This window comes from Leucoraja erinacea, chromosome 36 (genome assembly GCF_028641065.1).
Source record: "Leucoraja erinacea ecotype New England chromosome 36, Leri_hhj_1, whole genome shotgun sequence".
NCBI lineage: Eukaryota > Metazoa > Chordata > Chondrichthyes > Rajiformes > Rajidae > Leucoraja > Leucoraja erinaceus.
In genome coordinates this window covers 9,232,058-9,254,237 of record NC_073412.1, presented here as the reverse complement: position 1 = coordinate 9,254,237, position 22,180 = coordinate 9,232,058, and the positions used below count along the sequence as shown (strand labels likewise).

Below are 22,180 nucleotides of genomic sequence, written 5' to 3'. Positions count from 1 at the left end.
TTGTTATCAACGTCTATACGATAAATAGTCTCCCAGCCTTTGCTGCAGGACATTACTCCTGCTGATCCAGCTTTATGCAAGTTGTCTGGTCGAATTTTCTGTGCTTCCTCTCAAATCCAGGCTTATCTCCTGCCACCGATGGCTCCGATGTATGATGCCCTGCCGTGATTCCACAGAATAGTCGCCTTGTGTTACCTCACTGGTGCTTTCTACGTTTCTAAATATCCCGGTGTCCTAAGATTCCACACTGACGAACGCGTTATTGAACGGCCTTGGTCAGGGAGGATTTTTTTTAAGCAGTGCAGCACGTGGAAAACAGAGGAGTTTTTGGGAGGGGTTCTTAAACTTAAATCATAAGTTCATAAAATATAGGATTAGGCCATTCGGCCCATCGGGCCTGCTCCGCCATTCAATCATGGCTGATCTATAGTTTCCTTCTCAACCGCAATCTCTTGCCTAAGTCTGAAGAAGGTAGACACAAAATGCTGGAGTAACTTAAGTCGAGACTTAAAACTCATCTTTACTCTCAAGCCTTTCTTGATGTCCTCTGAGGGAGGGCTATATGTATGTATTTATGTATGTACTTAATCTATGAACCAATGTTGCATAACGTTAGTACCTCCACCAATGTAAAGCACTTTGGCCAACGAGAGTTGTTTTTTTAAATGTGTTATAGAAATAAAAGTGACTTGACTTGACTTGACTAACTCAGCGGGTGAGGCAGCATCTCTGGAGAGAAGGAATGGGCGACTGGTCGGGTCGAGACCTTTCTTCAGACTGATGTCATTCTCCTGTCCTAGTCTGAAGAAGGGTCTCAATCCAAAGTGTCACCCATTCCTTCTCTCCAGACAGTCTGAAGAAGGGCCTCGAAACAAAACGTCACTCATTCCTTCTATCCAGAGATGCTATCTGTCCCGCTGGAGTTACTCCAGCAATTTGTCTATTATCCTGCCGTCTCCCCGTAACCTTTGACGCCCTTACTAATCAAAATCCTATCAATCTCTGCTTTAAGAATACCCTTACTTGTCCTCTACAGCCGTCTGTCAACTCCTCAGTTAATAGAAGGAGCCAAGGAGTAATGAGTGACTGCCTGCTTGCATATGACAGGGTGGACCAGAATGAATGAGGTGATCTATAATGGAGAAAGGATGAGAGTCAGGCCAGGAAAGCATTAGATACGGGGACACAACAAACTGCAGATGCTGGAATCTTGAGCAAAACACCAAGTTTTTGGATGACTGCAATTGTGGGCTGCAAAGGATGATGCGTACAAACTAGCCAGAAAAAGCAGCATACCGGAGGACTGGGAGAAATTCAGAGACCAGCAGAGGAGGACGAAGGGCTTAATTAGAAAAGGAAAAATGGATTATGAAAGAAAACTGGCAGTGAACATAAAATCTGACTGCAAAAGTTTTTATAGATATGTGAAAAGAAAGAGATTAGTTAAAACAAATGTAGGTCCCTTGCAGTCAGAAACAGGTGAGTTGATCATGGGGAACCAGGATATGGCGGACCAATTGAATAACTACTTTGGTTCCGTCTTCACTAAGGAAGACATAAATGATCTGCCGGAAATAGCAGGGGCCCGCGGGTCAAAGGAGGTGGAGGAATTGAGTGAAATCCAGGTTAGTCGGGAAGTGGTGTTGGGTAAATTGAATGGATTAAAGGCCGATAAATCCCCAGGGCCAGATAGGCTGCATCCCAGAGTACTTAAGGAAGTAGCTCCAGAAATAGTGGATGCATTAGTAATAATCTTTCAAAACTCCTTAGATTCTGGAGTAGTTCCAGAGGATTGGCGGGTAGCAAACGTAACCCCACTTTTTAAGAAGGGAGGGAGAGAGAAAACGGGGAATTACAGACCAGTTAGCCTAACATCGGTAGTGGGGAAACTGCTAGAGTCAGTTATTAAAGATGGGATAGCAGCACATTTAGAAAGTGGTGAAATCATTGGACAAAGTCAGCATGGATTTACGAAAGGTAAATCATGTCTTACGAATCTTATAGAATTTTTCGAGGATGTAACAAGTAGCGTGGATAGGGGAGAACCAGTGGATGTGGTGTATCTGGACTTCCAGAAGGCTTTCGACAAGGTCCCACATAAGAGATTAGTATACAAACTTAAAGCACATGGCATTGGGGGTTCAGTATTGATGTGGATAGAGAACTGGCTGGCAAACAGGAAGCAAAGAGTAGGAGTAAACGGGTCCTTTTCACAATGGCAGGCAGTGACTAGTGGGGTACCGCAAGGCTCAGTACTGGGACCCCAGCTATTTACAATATATATTAATGATCTGGATGAGGGAATTGAAGGCAATATCTCCAAGTTTGCGGATGACACTAAGCTGGGGGGCAGTGTTAGGTGTGAGGAGGATGCTAGGAGACTGCAAGGTGACTTGGATAGGCTGGGTGAGTGGGCAAATGTTTGGCAGATGCAGTTTAATGTGGATAAATGTGAGGTTATCCATTTTGGTGGCAAAGACGGGAAAGCAGATTATTATCTAAACGGTGGCCGATTGGGAAAGGGGGAGATGCAGCGAGACCTGGGTGTCATGGTACACCAGTCATTGAAGGTAGGCATGCAGGTGCAGCAGGCAGTAAAGAAAGCGAATGGCATGTTGGCTTTCATAGCAAGAGGATTTGAGTATAGGAGCAGGGAGGTTCTACTGCAGTTGTATAGGGTCTTGGTGAGACCACACCTGGAGTATTGCGTGCAGTTTTGGTCTCCAAATCTGAGGAAGGACATTATTGCCATAGAGGGAGTGCAGAGAAGGTTCACCAGACTGATTCCTGGGATGTCAGGACTGTCTTATGAAGAAAGACTGGATAGACTTGGTTTATACTCTCTAGAGTTTAGGAGATTGAGAGGGGATCTTATAGAAACTTACAAAATTCTTAAGGGGTTGGACAGGCTAGATGCAGGAAGATTGTTTCCGATGTTGGGGAAGTCCAGGACAAGGGGTCACAGCTTAAGGATAAGGGGGAAATCCTTTAAAACCGAGATGAGGAGAACTTTTTTCACACAGAGAGTGGTGAATCTCTGGAACTCTCTGCCACAGAGGGTAGTTGAGGCCAGTTCATTGGCTATATTTAAGAGGGAGTTAGATGTGGCCCTTGTGGCCAAGGGGATCAGAGGGTATGGAGAGAAGGCAGGTACGGGATACTGAGTTGGATGATCAGCCATGATCATATTAAATGGCGGTGCAGGCTCGAAGGGCCGAATGGCCTACTCCTGTACCTAATTTCTATGTTTCTATGTTTCTATCAGTGAGGGGAGGGAAACTGAATACAGAGGTGTAGTCAACGACTTTGTTGAGAGGTGTGGGCAGACTTGCCTGCAGCTCAACTCCAACAAGATTAAGGAGTTAGGAGGAGGAGAGGAACACCCCTGTCCCCTGTCTCCCATCAATGGTGTGGAATGTACAGTTTACCAAGGAGTGCAAGTACCTTGGAGTGTACCTGGACAGTAAACAGGACTGCTGTTTAAGAAGGAACTGCAGATGCTGGAAAATCGAAGGTAGACAAAGGTGCTGGAGAAACTCAGAAGGTGCAGCAGCATCTAAGGAGCGAAGGAAATAGGCAACGTTTCGGCCCGAAACGTTGCCTATTTCCTTCGCTGCTTAGATGCTGCTGCACCCGCTGAGTTTCTCCAGCACCTTTGTCTACCAGTAAACAGGACTGGTCCAGGAACGCTAAGGCACTGTAGAAGAAGGGACAGAGCTGGCTGTACATTTTGTGGCGGCTCTTTTAGCTTGTTACAGGGGAAAAAAAGATGCAGTACAGAACGCCACAGGAGATCCTTTTTTCCCTGTGGCTATCGAACTGTACAACTCCTCCCCCTTCTGTAGACTGGGGTAGACTGACTCCCTCCGCCCCTCTTTGCACATCCTCAATCCTTTCCACTCGTCATTTTAATTTCATGTGTCTCGTATCTTGTGTTTTACGACTGTTGGCTGACCAATTTCCCTCCTGGGATAAATAAAGTCCTATCGTATCATGTTGTAAGCGCTGGTGTACCTCAACAGATTAGGCAGCATCTGTGGAGGGAATGAACGATTTTATGGGTTGGGGTCCTTCCACGGACTGGGAGAGGTGGACTGAAAAGTGCTGACTCAACGTTGCCTATCCATTCCTTTCTCAGGCGTTTCGGGTAGGGACCCTTTGAGACTGAGTTATGGATTACCTAAATTTGGGGAATTCAACTTCCATACCATTGGGGTATAAGTTAGCCAAGTGGATTATGAAATGCTGTTGCTTCAGTTTGCGTGTCACCTAACTATGGCAATGGGAAGGGCTAGGATCGAAAGTGGACAAAAAATGCTGGAGAAACTCAACGGGTGAGGCAGCATCTATGGAGCGAAGGAATAGGTGACGTTTCGGATCGAGACCCTATGGGTCTCGACCCGAAACGTCGCCTATTCTTTCGCTCCATAGAAGAAATAGGTCCTTCTATCCTGCGCTCCATAGATAGTGCCTCACCCGCTGAGTTTCTCCAGCATTTTTGTCTCTCTTCGATTTTTCCAGCATATGTTGTTCTTTCTTAAACACAATGTTTAAGGCCTCTGCAGTTATTGATGAAAATTATTATTGTTTGATAACAACATGTAGAAGATATTTAAACAGGCAAAGTGGCACAGCGGTAGAGTTGCTGCCTACAGGTGCCGTCTGTATGTAGTTTGTACGTTCTCCCAGTGACGGCGTGGGTTTTCTCCGGGTGCTCTGGTTTCCTCCCACAGGTTAATTGGCTTCGGTAAAATTGTAAATTGCTCCAAGTGTGTAGAATAGTCTTAGTATACGAGTTGATCATTGGTCGGTGCGGTCTCAGTGGGCCAAAGGGCCTGTTTCCGGGCTGTATCTCAGCGACTTTAGCCTAAAGGTATTTGGATAGAAAAGGTTTTGAGGACTATGGGCCAAATGGGGCTAGTTTAGATGGGGCACCTTGATCAGCTTGGAGTAGTTGGGCTGAGCGGCCTGCTTCTGTGCCTGCTCTTAGAATCTGTCTCCACAGGTGCATTGTAACAGTGAATTGGATAATATTGCAAGACGTTTGAGGTACCTGTTAAATTTCAGGATTACGTTCTAATAATTTTCCCACTCATCCTCAAAAACTATTCCTGTAAATCTGCTGCAGTCCTCACGATAACAAGGTCACTTCAGCGGTTTTTAGATAAAATTACAAATGATTGATGTCTTTGCTTAATTACACATTTTTTGGAAAAAAAACGTAATTGCTTTATCCTATGGCCTTGGGGTTTAGCTGGGCAATGTTTGTGTAACTGTTAGACAGGAGTACAGATTACAGATACTGAGTACAGCTGTACTTAACCTGCGTGCAGTAAGTAAGTGTGCAGCCCAGGAGCGCAAGACATTAATCATTTCTCATTTCTATGTCAGGAAGGGGAGCCTGCAGCTACAGCTTTGCTCCAGCATTCAATCAGTAAGACCTTGTGATTAACCGAAAACTAAATTACCTTTTTACCACACGTTCTTCTACTTGGAGGATCCGATACCCTCAGGAGACTTAAAGGCCTGTCCCACTTTCACGACCGTTTTTACTCTTGGACCGCGCACAATTAAAGAATGAAATAATCTCCGCCCAACTATAGTTACCCAACCAGATGCAACTAAAGTTAAAGTAGCTCTTTCTTCCCAATAACCCTTTCTGGCTTAAGCCCTCTCTCCACCACCTCCAGTTTAAATTCCATTTGGAATATTTTGGAGGACCAAGAAACCAAGAATGTGATCATGGCTGATCATCCCCAATCAGTACCCCGTTCCTGCCTTCTCCCCATATACCCTGACTCCGCTATCTTTAAGAGCCCTATCTAGCTCTCTCTTGAAAGCGTACAGAGAACCTGCCTCCACCGCCCTCGAGGCAGAGAATTCCACACTCACAACTCTCTGTGAGAAAAAGTGTTTCCTCGTCTCCATTCTAAATGGCTTACCCCTTATTTTTTAAACTGTGGCCCCTGGTTCTGGACTCCCTCAACATCGGGAACATGTTTTCTGCCTCTAACATGTCCAAACCCTTAACAATCTTATATGTTTCAATAAGATATCCTCTCATCCTTCTAAACTCCAGAGTGTACAAGCCCAACCGCTCCATTCTCCCAGCATATGACAGTCCCGCCATCCCGGGAATTAACCTTGTAAACCTACGCTGTACTCCCTCAATAGCAAGAATGTCCTACCTCAAATTAGTGGACCCAAACTGCACACAATACTCCAGGTGTGGTCTCACTAGGGCTCTGTACAACTGCAGAAGGACCTCTTTGCTCCTATACCCAACTCCTCTTGTTACGAAGGCCAACGTGCCATTTGCTTTCTTCACTGCCTGCTGTACCTGCATGCTTACTTTCATAGACTGATGAACAAGGACCCCCAGATCCCTTTGTACTTCCCCTTTTCCCAACTTGACGCCATTTGGATAGTAATCTGCTTTTCTGTTATTTATACCAAAGTGGATAACCTCACATTTATCCACATTAAACTTCATCTGCCATGCATCTGCCCACTCCCCCAACCTGTCCAAGTCACCGTGCATTCTCATTTCATCCTCCTCAGATTCACACTGCCACCCAGCTTTGTGTCATCTGCAAATTTGCTAATGTTACTTTGAATCCCTTCATCCAAATCATTGATGTATATTGTAAATAGCTGAGGTCCCAGCACTGAGCCTTGCGGTACCCCACTAGTCACTGCCTGCCATTCTGAAAGGGACCCGTTAATCCCTACTCTTTGTTTCCTGTCTGCCAACCAATTTTCTATCCATGTCAGCACTCTGCGCCCAATACCATGTGCCCTAATTTTGCCCACTAATCTCCTATGTGGGACCTTATCAAATGTTTTCTGAAAGTCCAGGTACACTACATCCACTGGCTCTCCCTTGTCCATTTTCCTAGTAACTAAATTTAAAGTAGCTCTTTCTTCCCAATAACCCTTTCTGGCTTAAGCCCTCCCTCCACCACCTCCAGTTTAAATTCCATTTGGAATATTTTGGAGGACCAAGAAACCAAGACCCAAGACATTTTTCATCAGGCTAGAAAAACGCCCCGACCTACTTGATGCCACGAGTACCTACGACTATCACGGCCTGCTACGACCTCGTGACGACCATGCTGCGAGTATGAGTCAAGGGCAAACTCGGCAGAGGTGGTAAATTAGTTCGTGAAAGTGGGACGGGCCCTTTAGTTTAGTTTAGAGATGCAGCGTGGACACAGGCCCTTCGGCCCACCAAGTCCGCGCCGACCAGCCATCGCCATCCTACACACTAGGGACAATTTACAATCTATACCAAAAGCCAATTAACTTACAAACCTGTACATGTTTGGAATGTGGGAGGAAACCCGGGAAAAACGCTGTGGTAACAGGGGATGTGTACAAACTCCGTACAGACAGCACCAGGATGGAACCCGGGTCTCTGCTGCTGAAGGGGAGCAACTGTACTGCTGCACCACCATGCTGCCACCATTCCTATTTAGTTACTGAACTCTGCTGTTCTTTACCTGTTCTCCAGTGTCTCCGAAGATAGACACAAAAAGTTGGAGTAACTCAGCGCGACAGGCAGCATCTCTGGAGAGAAGGAATGGGTGACGTTTCGGGTGACCCGAAACGTCACCCATTCCTTCTCTCCAGAGATGCTGCCTGTCCCGCTGAGTTACTCCAACTGATGTACAGGAGGCCACATCGGGAACACCAGGTGCAGTAGATGACGTGTGAAGAAGTGAAGGTGAAACGTCACCCATTCCTTCTCTCCGGAGATGCTGCCTGTCCCGCTGAGTTACTCCAGCTTTTTCTGCCTATCTTCAGTTTAAACCAGCATCTGCACCAGCTCGAGTGTCTCCTTTCGCCCCTGCTTCTGTCTCCAGCGTTGCTTCTTGTTGGACTTCACCCCTTATCTCCAGTGGAGACTGTCCACTTCTTTTCACGGTACCTGGCAAACTTAGTTTTGTGCTTGAGATTCACGCTTAGGCCTTGCCTTTGGACAGAGCAGCGCATTTCCTAGTTACGAAGTCCCCAAGTCTTTCATTCTTGTATGTCGTGCAGAGATCATTTCTAGATATCAGGCTGCAAATGGCTACTAATCGAATCAGTACGCATTTTTTTAAATGCGACCATTTAAACGTGACATCCAACCCACTGTGGCAGACTCTGCTTGGTGAACCCTTGGTGACCCTGTCGAGCTCCCTGCAGAGTTCCCCAGTCTCCCTCTGCGATACGCCCTCTATGGTACTATGCTAGTCTCGGCAGTGTGAGACATTGCCAGTAAGAGCAGCCCATCTCCTGAGCAGTTTTTTCGACCTAACAGGATCTGACAACTGAATTCCCTATAAAGGCAGTCCCCAGACTACAGCAGTGTTCTGTAGAGTTTTTAGTTTAGAGGTACAACATGGAAACAGGCCCTTCGACCCACAGAGTCCGTGCCGACCAGCGATCCCCATACACTAGCATTGTCCTACGCACTCAGGCCAATTTACTATCTTCACTGAAGCCAATTAACCTACCAACCTGCAAGTCTTTGGAGTGACTGAAACTGCTTGGAAACCAGAGAACCGGGGGAGAATGTAAAGATAGTGCCCGTAGTCAGGATCGAACCTGGGTCTCTGACACTGTAAGCAGCAACTCTGCCACGGTGGCAGCGTGTAGCCCCACCATTCCAGAGAACTGTTCGTACGTCGGAAATGAATAAAAAGTGTGTGTGGGAGATGGTCACAGAATGGGAGAGGGAGCGGACGTGGGAAGAGCAGCTGCCAGTCAGCCTCTCTGACTCAGTGAGCGGCCCAAGTCAGTCTGCGTGCGAGTGAGTGGCAGTTTCTGTCACTCCTCGCACCAAATTCTTTTTCATTTTACTAAGTTAACAGGCGATCCAATTGGAAAGGGCGGGAATATCACTTTGTCAAAACAGGTAAAATTAAGAACATAATTTTGAAGTGTGAAGAAGGGTCTCGACCCGAAACGTCGCCCGTTCCTTCTCTCCAGAGATGCTGCCTGTCCCGCTCAGTTACTCCAGCATTTTGTGTCTATCGTCGGTTTAAACCAGCATCTGCAGTTCCTTCCTACACAGAACATCATTGAAAGCCTGCTTGCCCCCCCACCCACCGAGACCCCCATCGTTGAGGATTGAAGGTGGTGGGGAGAGAAGGCTCTCGGAAATGCCCCATTCCCATCCAGGAGAAGCTGCCGACAAATCCATCCCGCCGGTCTCCCAAATGCCCACAAACGATGTCCACAAGTCGGGCATCGGTATCCCAGGCAGAGCCTACGTCATAAATTCACGAATAGCAAGGCTAAATATCATGCGTTAGCGGTCTATTTTATTTGATGAGAAGCCGGGAACAGAATCAAGTCAGAGCTGCTGACAAATAAACACATGTATTAATAAACAAAAATAAAATCCTGTTGGTGAGGAAGAGGGGAATCATATCAAGTTGCTTATTTTTAGGCAGTTTCTGTTACTCCTTGCACCTAATTCTATTTGAGTTTACTAAGTTGTCTGGCTATCCATTTGGAAAGGGATTACTGCAGAGTGTAGGGCAGAATATCACTTTGTCAAAATCGGCACCAATAAAAACTCAATTGAACGTCTGAACCATATGGATGCCCATCTGGGCCTCCTTATCATCGTAGGCTAGGCGACCATTTTGTCAACACTTGTGCTCCATCTGCCTAGTTTGCTGGGTCTCCTGGTTGCTAACCATTTTATCTCCCCATCCCATTCTCATGCCGACATTTCTGTCCTGGGCCTCCCCCACTGCTAGATTCAGGCCACAAGCAAACTGGAGGAGCAGCACCTCATATTTCACCTGGGTAGCTTACAACGCAGTGGTATGAACAATGAATCCTCCTGTTTTAGGCGGCCATCCGAACAGTCCTCGTTCCCCCCCCCCCCCCCCCCCCCCCCCATCCCCCAAATCTCCCCCAAATCTCGCCCTCCCCCCCCCCCCCCAAATCGCCTGCCTCCCCCCCACCTTCTTCCCCATGCCTCTCCCAAATGCACACCCACATCTCCCATTTTGTTTGCTGTTCTGTGTGAGAACATAATAACCTGACTTGAGTGTTATATTCTACCAATGAATCACACACTTGCCAACATAAATATTTCCCACCCTATAATTCTTCTGAGGTAAATAAGACAAGAAATCCCTAGATACAAGCTTTCCTCTTGAAGTACCTTGTCAGACCATTTTCGCCTAATTATCAGCAATAAAGCAAAAAATTTAAATAAATCTTGCAGCTCATAAATTTTTGACTTTGTTTTATGTTATATTGATTAATGCATAAATCATATTTAAGATTATAATACAACCTTTGAACATTTTGAACAGGACTTGACAAATTAAATGGCAGGTTAATGTTTATCGTGGTTGGGTAGAATGTACTAAATCCCAGGATCGCAGTCTCGTAATAAGGGGTCAGCATCTAGGATAATTTTCTTTATTCAGAGGGTGATGAATCTTTACAGTTGCGTGTGGAGGAAAAGTAGATACATTTTGACGTGTTAAAGGAATCAAGGGATTATGGAATTGGTGCAGTGCTGAACTTAAGGAGAAAACCATGCAAGATGTAATTGAATAGTGGAGCAATCAATGGACAATAGGAGTAGGCCATTCGGCCCTTCATGCCACCACCGCCATTCAATGTGATCATGGCTGATCATCCACAATCAGTACCCCGTTCCTGCCTTCTCTCCATATCCCCTGACTCCGCTATCATTAAGAGCTCTGTCCAGCTCTCTCTTGAAAGCATCCAAAGAGCCGGCCTCCACCACCCTCTGAGGCAGAGAATTCCACAGACTCACAACTCTCTGTGTGAAAAAGATTTTCCTCATCTCTGTTCTAATTGGCTTACCCCTTATCCTTAACCTGTGGCCCCTGGTTCTGGACTCCCCCAACATCGGGAACATGTTTCCTGCCTCTAGCGTGTCCAAACCGTTAATAATCTTATATGTTTCAATAAGATCCCCTCTCATCCATCAGAGGGTGGTGAGTCTGTGGAATTCTCTGCCTCAGAGGGCGGCGGAGGCGGGTTCTCTGGATGCTTTCAAGAGAGAGCTAGATAGGGCTCTTAAAAATAACGGAGTCAGGGGATAAGGCAGAGAAGACAGGAACGGGGTACTAATTGGGGATGATCAGCCATGATCACATTGAATGGCGGTGCTGGCTTGAAGGGCCAAATGGCCTACTCCTGCACCTATTGTCTATTAACTCCGCCAGCCGCCCTCCAACCCAGAAAGGCGGCAAGTGCCCGATCGGTGGGCGGGACGTCGTGGCCCGTTCCACACTGTGCAGGTTTTAATGTGCAACAAAAGCACGGCTGTTTGCCAGCGGAGGCATCAGCCAAAAATGCTGCTACCCATCAGCAGCTGGTACAATAGTCATCTTTCACCACTCCCGAATGCACAGGGATGCTGAGAGAGTGCTGACATGTCCCAGCCTGTGTTCACAGTCAGCAGCAAGTGTCACCACGATCATGTGCACTTCAGCGCTTCATCAGAGGCTCATTTAAAATGATGCCTCACTTGCAATTAATCACTCCAGCAAGCCTTCAATTTGCCTGGCAGCCGGTTGGTTAGACACTTAGTGTTGGTCGACCCCAGTCACCCGATAATGAAAGATGCAGGAATGTTTGTGATTGCATTTATCATTCTGCCAGTTCCTAAGTCTGTAAATGTTTCTGAGAAAGCGCCTCAACCCAAAACGTCACCCCCATTCCTTCCCTCCAGAGATGCTGCCTGTCCTGCTGAGTTACTCCAGCTTTTTGTGTCTATCTTCGGTTTGAATCAGCATCTGCAGTTCCTTCCTACACAGTAAATGTTTCCCCTTCCATTTCCTCTTAAGGCCAGCACTGGATGGATGGGATTTACATCCTATTGGGGGTAAATAAGGTCTTTGCCTTATTCGTCATTCTGTTTTCCTGCCAGCCACAGAAACCAGACTGATCTTGGGTACCCTGTAAATTCAGCCATGACTGATGACAGCTATTCACTGGTGAATAAAGGCAGTGCTGATTCTAATAGCTCTAATTGCAAACTACAGGAAGACATGGTGCTTCTGACACCAATTGATGATCAGATTGCTTAGAAACATAAAAACACAGAAAATAAATGCAGGAGTAGGCCACTTGGCCCTTCGAGCCAGCACCGCCTTTCAATACGATCATGGCTGATCATCTAAAATCAGTACCTTGTTTTCCCATATCCCTTGATTCTGTTAGCCCAAAGAGCTATATCTAACTCTCTCTTGAAAATATCCAGTGAATTGGCCTCCACTGCCTTATGTGGCAGAGAATTCCACAGATTCACAACTTTCTGGAGGATTTCTTTTTTCCTCATCTTGGTCCTAAATGGCCTGCTCCTTATTCTCAAACTGGTTCTGTACTCCCCCAACATCCAGAACATTTGTGAGCTTCCAAGGTACACTGGAACGGTTTAATATACATTGTTGTACAAATGTGGCTAATGGGATCAATAATCAAAGATACATGCAAAATGATGGAGTAACTCTGCGGGTCAGACAGCATCACTGGAGAGAAGAAATGGGTGACCCATCTAAACCTCCTGTAAACCCCATGTAAGACCATCTAAAGCCCTCTGAACCCCTCTAACCCCATCTGCACCCTCTGTAAACCTCTCTAAACCCCTGTAAGACCCTCTAAAGCCCTCTGAACCCCTCTAAACCCATCTGCACCCCATGTAAATCCATCTAAACCCCTGTAAATATCTCTAAAATCCTGTAAACCCCTCGATCCCCTGTAAACCCCTGTAAACCTCTCTAAACACCTGTAAACCCCTCTGAATCCATCTAAATCCCTCTAAAGTGCTCTAAACCCCCTGTAAATCCCTGTCAACCCCTGTAATCTCCTCTAAACCACTCTACAATCTAAACACGTTTAATCCCCTCTAAACCCCAGTAAATCTCTCTAAACCCGTGTAAACCCCTCTAGATCCCTCTAAACCCCTGTAAACGTATCTAAATCCCTATATACCCCGGTAAATCCATGTAACCCCCTCTAAACCTTTGTAAACCCCTCAACCCCCCTGTAAACATCTCTAAACCACTCTACACCCCCTCAAAAGCCATATAAACCCCCTCTAACCCCCTGTAAACCCCTGTAAACCTCTCTAAAACCCTGTAACCCCCTCTAAACCTCTCCACCTGTAAACCCCTGTAAACCTCTCTAAATCCCCTGCAAACCCATGTAATCACCTCTAAACATATCTTAACCACTGTAAACAACTCTAAATCCCTCTAAACTCCTCTAAACCCCTGTAACCCCCTTGTAAATGCATCTAAACCCCCTCCAACCACCTGTTATCCCCTGTAAACCCCCTCTGAATCTCTCTAAACCCTCTTAACCTCTTTAAACCCCTTTAAAGCCTTGTAAACCCCTAAAAACACCTCTAAAACCCCAGTAAAACCCCTCCAAACTTCTCTACCCCACCCCCCCCCCCCTCCCACTTCCCCCCCCCTCTCTCTCCCCCCTCCTCTCTCTCCCTCTCCCTCTCCCCCCCCCCCCCCCCCTCTCTCTGCTGCCCTTACCCTCTACCCCTCCTCCCTCTCTAGACGTGCCTGCGAGTTGGGGGCTATGCGTCAGTAGATAGGGCGATTATGGGGTAAAAGGAGCAAATTAATAATATTAATATATTAACAAGGGGGGTAGCGTGTGTGCGGGGGGGGGGGGGTCGTTAGTGTGTGGGGGGGGTGGTTTGAATGTGTGTGATGCTGTATGCCCCCCCCCCCCCCCCCCCCCCAACAGCACGTTGGGGGAACAGACCCAACGGGTCTGCTCTTGGTCAAGTAAGTTTTAAAAATTTAAGAAGATAAGGCAATAGGAACCAGAGGGGCAACATTTTCACTCAGAGGATGATTGGTACATGGAATAAACTGCCTATGAAAGTAGTTGAGGCAGGTATTATAACAACATCTAAAGATACTTGGATACTTGGTACATGGATAGGAAAAGTTTAGAGGAATATAGGCGAAAGCCGGGCAAATGGGACTAGTTTACACGGGGAATCTTGACCAGCATGGTTGGGTTGGGTCGAAGGGCCCGTATCCATGCTGTACGACTCTGACTCTATCTCAATCTTCCACTGTTTTTTCTTGCACATATGATCCTGCTTGTTCCATGTTTGCTGTTAGTTTAATTGATTCAAACTAAATTCATTGCAAGATGGCCCTCCTCTTTCATTTAGCAGGAAAATTTCAAACTTGGACTATCGACATAAAAAACTCAAAATTATTGATTCGGTTTGTATAAAAACATTGCTGACAATATGTTTGTTAAGATCTGACTTTTTTAAGGCAGTTATACGATGGGATAAATTTCCCTCCTGCCACTTCTTTAAAGTAATGTTATTTAGAGCACTTGGAAGTAAGATTCCTACAGAAGTCCATTGGGTTTTTTGTTAAGCAGTCTCTTTTTCTTTCAGCTGAAGGAATGCCTCAGGTTTATTACTTTGGACCATGTAGTAAATATAACGCCATGGTACTGGAGCTGCTCGGACCAAGTCTGGAGGACCTCTTTGATGTATGTGACCGAGCTTTCACACTGAAGACTGTGTTAATGATCGCCATTCAGCTGGTGAGTGTGATTCACGTTTTTCCTCACAGAGTCTCTTGTTCCCAGGCGACACAAGAATTGACCACTTTCAATTTTAGATTTAGGTCAGTTCAGTTTAGTGATACAGAGCGGAAACAGGCCCTTCGGCCCAGCGAGTCCGCGCCGACCAGCGATCCCCGTACATTAAGACTACCCTACACAGTCTCAGGACAATTTACATTCATACCAAGCCAATTAACCTACAAACCTGTACGTCTTTGGAGTGTGAGAGGAAACCGAAGATCTCGGAGAAAACCCACGGGGAGAACGTACAAACTGTGCAGACAGCAGCCTTGGACCGGATCAAACCCCGGTCTCTGGCGCTGTAAGGCAGCAATTCTACCGCTGTGCCACTGTGTGCCCAAAATGTGGTTTAAAGATAAGATTTCAGTTTAGTTTACTGTTTAGGTACAGTGAAAAGCTTTTGTTGTGCACGAACCAGTCAGCGGAAAGACAATATATCATTACAATAGTATATACTACCACAGTGTACAAATATGTAATAAGGAGAATACGTGAATAACATTCAGTGCAAGATAAAGTCCAATCAAAGATAGTCGAAGGATTTCCAATGAGATAGATAGTTTGTGATATGAGGTAGATAATGAGGTAGATCATGGGTTTATTTCCATTGAGGCTGTGAAGGCTGGGATCTCATTTAAGCCGCGTCCCTGACGCATAACACTGGGGTGAGCGCAGTTCCTGAGACTCATTCTGGGGGCTCGTAAGATTGACACGGAGGGTGGAGAGCAGAAAACAGTGACATTTACATTGGCTAGGGAGGAGGGCAAGTGATGGTGGAGTGACTGCAGGCTGCTTGTTACCTGACAAACTAAACCTGGGTTTAGGCTGTAGGTGACTGGGGCAATATTAGTGTATTGAGAGTGCGGCACATAAGTTACTGCACACACTAATAGTCCGTACATTTGTGACTCTAGTCACCACATGTGGACAGGTCGCAGAAGAACTTTACCAGAATGCTGCCTGAATTAGGGGGGTATTAGCTACAAGGAAAGCTTGGACAAAATTGGATTAATTTATTTTCGGCAATGCCAGAGGTTGAGGAGAGACCTGATTGAAGTATGTAAAACTATGAGGCATAATTAGGATAAGTGGTCAGTACATTTTTCTCAGGGTGGAAATATCAAAGACAAGAAGGCATAGCTTTAAGGTAAGAGGAACAAGTTTTTTTTAAACTTAGAGGGTAGTGGGTGCCTAGAATGCGTTGCCAGGGGGTGGAGATTGAGGCTTACACGGATACAGGTGTTGGAGAGGCTTTTAAATAGGGTTGTGTTTCTTTGGGGGGGGTGCAATCTATATTACTATTTAGATCAACTTTGACATTTCAGCTTACTACATAGGAAGATAAATGTGTTAGGCCTGGAGCTCTCTGGACATCCTATTTTAAATTTAGCTTTTAATATTACTAGCGGTGTATTTTTGGCTATTTTTCTATAATTCTGCATTATTTTGAGATTAACAATGTTGTTAAAGATAATACATGGACATGCAGGGATATCGATCTCGTGCAGGCAGATAAGAATAGTTTAACTTGGCATCATGTTCGGCATGGCCAGGGCCCGCTCCTGTGCTCTATTGAAGAAGGGTCTCGATCTGAGACGTCACCCATTCCTTCTCTCCAGAGATGCTGCCCGCCCCACGGAGTTACTCCAGCATTTTGTGTCTACTTTCTTTTTCCCTGTTCTATTTGCCACCATTTGGTGAGTTATCTTATTATTCAAACAAAGGGATACAAAATGCTGGATTAATTCAGTGGTTCAGCCAGGACATGGATAGGCGACATTTCAAGTTGGGACCCTTCTTCAGACAAAGTATTCAAACAAAGTCTGCTTACAACATATGACAACGGACATTATTGAGATGAAGGAGTTTGACCGTCCGAAATTTGAAACAGAAGTTCACAAGGGAAGTGCCATCTCTTTGCCTGTCTCACCAGGCATTTCTGCCTTTCTGTCCCCAACTATCTTATTGCTGCATAGTGCAAATCCACTGGGCGAAGTAAGCTAGTTACAGATGTGGTCTCTGACATCTTGCATCCAAGCAATTGCATTATTAACTACAGAGAGGAAATATGTATCTGCAGTTGAAAGATAAGAAGTGGGCTCCTTTGCAACTAGACATGCAGATGAGGTTTAATTAGCCTAATTAAGGATTGTTTATAGTCTTGATTTCTTGGTCCTCCAAAATATTCCAAATGGAATTTAAACTGGAGGTGGATGGTCAATACCAGTTATGCCAAAATGTCAAAGGCCCCAAAAGGGTGAAGATTTGCCTTGTGATAAAAGTGAAAATCAATGGGAGTAAAGCAGTGGCTAGTTCTCATACAGGATTGCCGTCGCTATTTACTGAGGAAATAATTTTAAGCTTAGACAGTAGAATGCATAAATAGCAGGCATTGCTTTATTTAAGTGTGAAATTTGAACTTGGGAACATCTGTGACAACTCCGAGCCAAGTGTTTCTATAATCATCACTTTTGGGTGAGGAATTGAGCATGTTCTCAGCGTGAAGGACTTGCTTTTAGATCAGGGTAGACAAAATTGCTGGAGAAACTCTGCGGGTGTGGTAGCATCTACGGAGCGAAGGAAATAGGCAACGTTTCGGGACGAAACCCAAAGGAAATAGGCAACGTTTCGGGTCGAAACCCAAAGGGTTTCGGGACGAAACGTTGCCTATTTCCTTCGCTCCGTAGATGCTGCCGCACCCGCTGAGTTTCTCCAGCAATTTTGTCTACCTTCGATTCTCCAGCATCTGCAGTTCCTTCTTGAACATACTTTTAGATTAGCCTGCATTGCAAATGTGAAATAATTGTTTTCGTTGCTCTGCGACTACTGATGGTCACCACCACATTGATAGTTACAATCAAAGATTATAGAGGAGCTCCTTTAGTAGCTTTGGTTACAATGGTGTCCTTTTGGGACAATCTATATTAGTACTTAGATCAACTTTGACATTCCAGATTGCTACATGGGAAAGATACATTTGTTAGGCGTGGAACACTCGGGACATCTTATTCTAAATCTTGCTCTTAGCCCTGTCCCACGATACGAGTTCATTCCAAGAGCTCTCCCGAGTTTCCCATGATTCGAACTCGGAGGTTGACGGTAATGGCCACTCGTCGGTACTCGGGGCTCTCGTGGACATTTTTCAACATGTTGAAAAATCTTCACGAGTCTTCCCGAGCTTACCTGCCGTTAGCTAGTCTTCCTGAGTACCTGCCCTTAGCGTTACGAGCCGCTAAGAGACGTCCCCGAGCTCCGACTATGTTCATTCTACGTGCTTACCACGAGTTTTTAACTCGGGAGAACACTTGAATGAACTCGTACCGTGGGACAGGGCCATCAGTATTACTAACAGTGTATTGTAGAATAAAAAAAACGTTGATTACGTTGAAAATGTTTTCTATAATTCTATATTTATTTTGAGATTAACAATGTGGTTAAAGATAATACATGGGAAAAACAAATAGTTCTGGAGTAACTCAGTGAATCAGGCAGCATCTCTGGAGAACATAGACGGTGTTTTGGGTTGGAAACTCTCTTCAGACAGATGTCCACGTAACACATGTGAACATTTGCACAAATAAATACCATGATGGTTTCCAATAATCTTGGTTTCCACATAAGCAAGATTTAATTGACTAATCTGCATGACTAATCTGCCAAGCACTGCCATAAGCTCAGGATTGAGGAGCACTTCAACAACAACTCCGACCCCCGACGCATGTGGCAAGGCATCCAGGCCATCACGGACTACAGACCCTCCAACATCACCCCCACATCCAGCGACGCCTCCTTCCTTGAGGAGCTGAATCACTTCTATGGCCGCTTCGACAGGGACAATCTAGAGACAGCCATCAAGGCTGTGCTACCTGCCGATCACCAACCCCTCACACTCACCCCCTACGACGTGTACGTGGCACTGAGTAGGACTAATGCACGTAAGGCTGCTGGCCCTGATGGCATCCCCGGGCGCGTGCTCAGTGCCTGTGCTGCACAGCTGACAGACGTCTGGACTGACATCTTCAACCTGTCACTTGCCCAAGCAGTTGTCCCCACTTGCCTTAAAGCCACCTCCATCGTGCCAGTGCCAAAACACTCCACTGCGGCAAGCCTCAACGACTTCCGCCCAGTTGCACTTACCCCCATCATCACCAAGTGCTTCGAGAGGCTGGTCCTGGCACACCTCAAAAGCTGCCTACCCCCCACACTGGATCCCTATCAGTTTGCCTATCGCAAGAACAGGAGTACGGAGGATGCCATCTCAACGGCACTTCACTCCGCCCTCTCCCACCTTGACAACAGAGACACTTATGTAAGAATGCTGTTCATCGATTACAGCTCAGCATTCAACACCATTATTCCATCAAAACTGATCACCAAACTCGGTAACCTGGGCATCGACCCCTCCCTCTGCAACTGGATACTGGACTTTCTAACCAACAGACCCCAGTCTGTGAGGTTAGACAAGCACACCTCTTCAACCCTCACCCTGAACACCGGCGTTCCTCAGGGCTGTGTGCTGAGCCCCCTCCTCTACTCCCTCTTCACCTATGACTGCACACCTGTACATGGTACTAACACCATCATCAAGTATGCAGATGATACAACGGTGATTGGCCTCATCAGCAACAACGATGAGCTGGCCTACAGGGAGGAGGTCCAGCACTTAGCAGCATGGTGCGCTGACAACAACCTGGCCCTTAACTCCAAGAAGACCAAGGAGCTCATTGTAGACTTCAGGAAGTCCAGAGGTGGCACGCACACCCCCATCCACATTAACGGGACGGAGGTGGAACGTGTTTCTAGCTTCAGGTTCCTGGGAGTCAACATCTCCGATGACCTCTCTTGGACCCACAATACCTCTACTCTGATCAAGAAGGCTCATCAGCGTCTCTTCTTCCTGAGAAGACTGAAGAAGGTCCATCTGTCTCCTCAGATCCTGGTGAACTTCTACCGCTGCACCATCGAGAGCATCCTTACCAACTGCATCACAGTATGGTATGGCAACTGCTCTGTCTCCGACCGGAAGGCATTGCAGAGGGTGGTGAAAATTGCCCAACGCATCACCGGTTCCACGCTCCCCTCCATTGAGTCTGTCCAAAGCAAGCGCTGTCTGCGGAGGGCACTCAGCATCGCCAAGGACTGCTCTCACCCCAACCATGGACTGTTTACCCTCCTACCATCCGGGAGGCGCTACAGGTCTCTCCGTTGCCGAACCAGCAGGTCGAGGAACAGCTTCTTTCCGGCCGCTGTCACTCTACTAAACAACGTACCTCGGTGACTGCCAATCACCCCCCCCCCCCCGGACACTTATTATTTATTTTTTTTATTCAAAATCGTTTGCTATGTCGCTCTTCAAAGGAGATGCTAAATGCATTTCGTTGTCTCTGTACTGTACACTGACAATGACAATTAAAATTGAATCTGAATCTGAATCTGAATCTGCAGAGTGGCAGCTTGGTAGGAGTGGAGAGGGAACCGGGGTCTGGGCTATCGCGCCCTCGTGTAGGATGTGGGAGGTACCCCGGGGAGACAAAGGCGGACGGGTGAGGTGAGAGACCCGGCGTCCAAGCAAGGAGATGGCTGCGGGCCCACAACAAATGGGGACTTGCCTGGAACAGCCAAAATGGCACCTCTTGCATGCGGGCTCTATAACTGATTCTGTACACTTGCTAATCAAGGATCGGTGGAACGGCAATACTCTACTGGACTGTTTGTAAGAAAGTATTTGATTGGATATACAAAATTTGGAGCATCTACGAGGAAGTATATGAAACAATTTTTACCACATTCTTATGATAATAGTTTTCCAAGTCGACTGCTTGAACTAAGGGCATAACCATCGGCTTAGATTTTATCCCCTTTTCTATAACTACATGGAACTGTAAATGACTGTTACATGTAGTGGACACATTTGGACTATTCCTACAGCACACCGGCACAACGGTAGAGTTGCTGCCGTACAGCGCCAGAGAGCCGGGTTCGATCCTGTCTGTGAGCGCTGTGTGTATGGTGTTTGTACGTTCTCCCCGTGACCTGCGTGGGTTTTTCCCGGGCGCTACGGTTTCCTCCCCCACCACAATGACATGGGTCAATTGTAAATTGTCCCTAGTGTGTGTAGGATAGTGTTAATATTGGGGGAATCATTGGTCGGCTTGGACTTGGTGGGCCGTAGGGCCTGTTTCTGCGCTGTATCTCTTAACTAAACTTACTGAACTTTTGAATTTTTAAACTTGCTTCACTTTGTGAGCAGGTCCTTGTGACTTCATCTATTGCACCAAATGCATAAATCATAATGGTCCAGAAAAGATCTGTTCAACCTGCTGGTAATAATAATAATAATAATAGTAATAATACATTTTATTTATGGGCGCCTTTCAAGAGTCTCAAGGACACCTTACAAAAAATTAGCAGGTAGAGGAAAAACATGTAAGGGGAATGAAATAAATAGTAGAGACATGACTAGTACACAAAGTAAAGACAGAATACAATTCAAAACACAACATGAAGCTGTGCTGGTGCACAGAGCAGTGATGCTGAAGCTCAGGTTTCCAGTGTATCTGGGCTAGAGGTTGGGGTGATCCAATAACCCATTTGATTTATTCTCTGGGTGAAGAACTGCCTTCCGTCAAGCCTAGAACTGACCTTGTTGAACTAATTTCATTGCTTGAGGAAGAAAGCTTAAGTGGTAGTACTAAGATCCCAGAGCAGGGTAGGCTCTGGTCACAGATTTACAACCTATCAATGAGGTTTGCAGGAACATTCGTAAATTACTTGGAACCAATATCAAAATAGAAATTCCCTGGTGTGTTGATACCATCTGACTTCTCCTGTGGACTGCAGTGTTAAGTACCCGGGAGAGTGCTTGTTGTTTGTCAGCTTGGGCAAGATTATATATATTATTGGAACCGGCAGACTTTTATTGTATAAAATGCCAAATTGGAACGCGCAGTTAAGATTCTCGATATACAATTCAATTATAATTCTTATTATCTTGCATCCTGCTGGCTTTGAATATTGATCTGTCCGCTCTGATGTTTTCCTTTCTTCACAGCTTCTGTTTGAACCTGGTTTCTGAATTTATTGCAAGCAATAATCTCTATAGCAAGCAGGAGATGAATTTCATCTCATTTAGATGGTAATGAAAAATTGACAAATTGAAACACCGTGGGATAATCTGTGATGATGTCCTTGACAGCACAATGATTAGTTGTTCCACTTATTCATTCAATTAAGCATTTGCGCAAATCCTTCCGTAGCATCCTTTTCAAGTCGAGATGAATGGAGGCATGTGCTTTTAATCTCTGTGTCAGGAACACAAGTGAGATTAGTTTTAATGTGGTTCAGCTTGCAACCTGGCCGTTACCTTCAGAAATACTGGAGCAAAATACTGTTGAAGTTGTAAACCTGAAACAAAGACTGAAAATCCTGCCTGCTCTAAATCTCAGCACCATCTTTGGGAAGAGGATTAATGTCTCAGGTTGTTGACCTATCATCAGAATACGTCAAAGTCTTGACACCATCTTTCGGACGCTGTAGAAACCGTGGATCCTGCGGCAAT

The 22,180-nt window shown here is 45.9% G+C and overlaps 1 protein-coding gene across 5 annotated transcripts in view; it reads left to right on the top strand.

Moving 5' to 3' along the window:
- LOC129713532 (casein kinase I-like) overlaps positions 1-22,180 on the top strand; it is a 198,276-nt gene that overhangs the window by 96,113 nt on the left and 79,983 nt on the right. For all 5 annotated transcript variants that reach the window (XM_055662622.1, XM_055662621.1, XM_055662624.1 and 2 more), the window contains one exon: positions 14,429-14,580. In XM_055662622.1, coding sequence (XP_055518597.1) covers positions 14,429-14,580 — 152 coding nt within the window. The remainder of the gene's footprint in view (positions 1-14,428; positions 14,581-22,180) is intronic.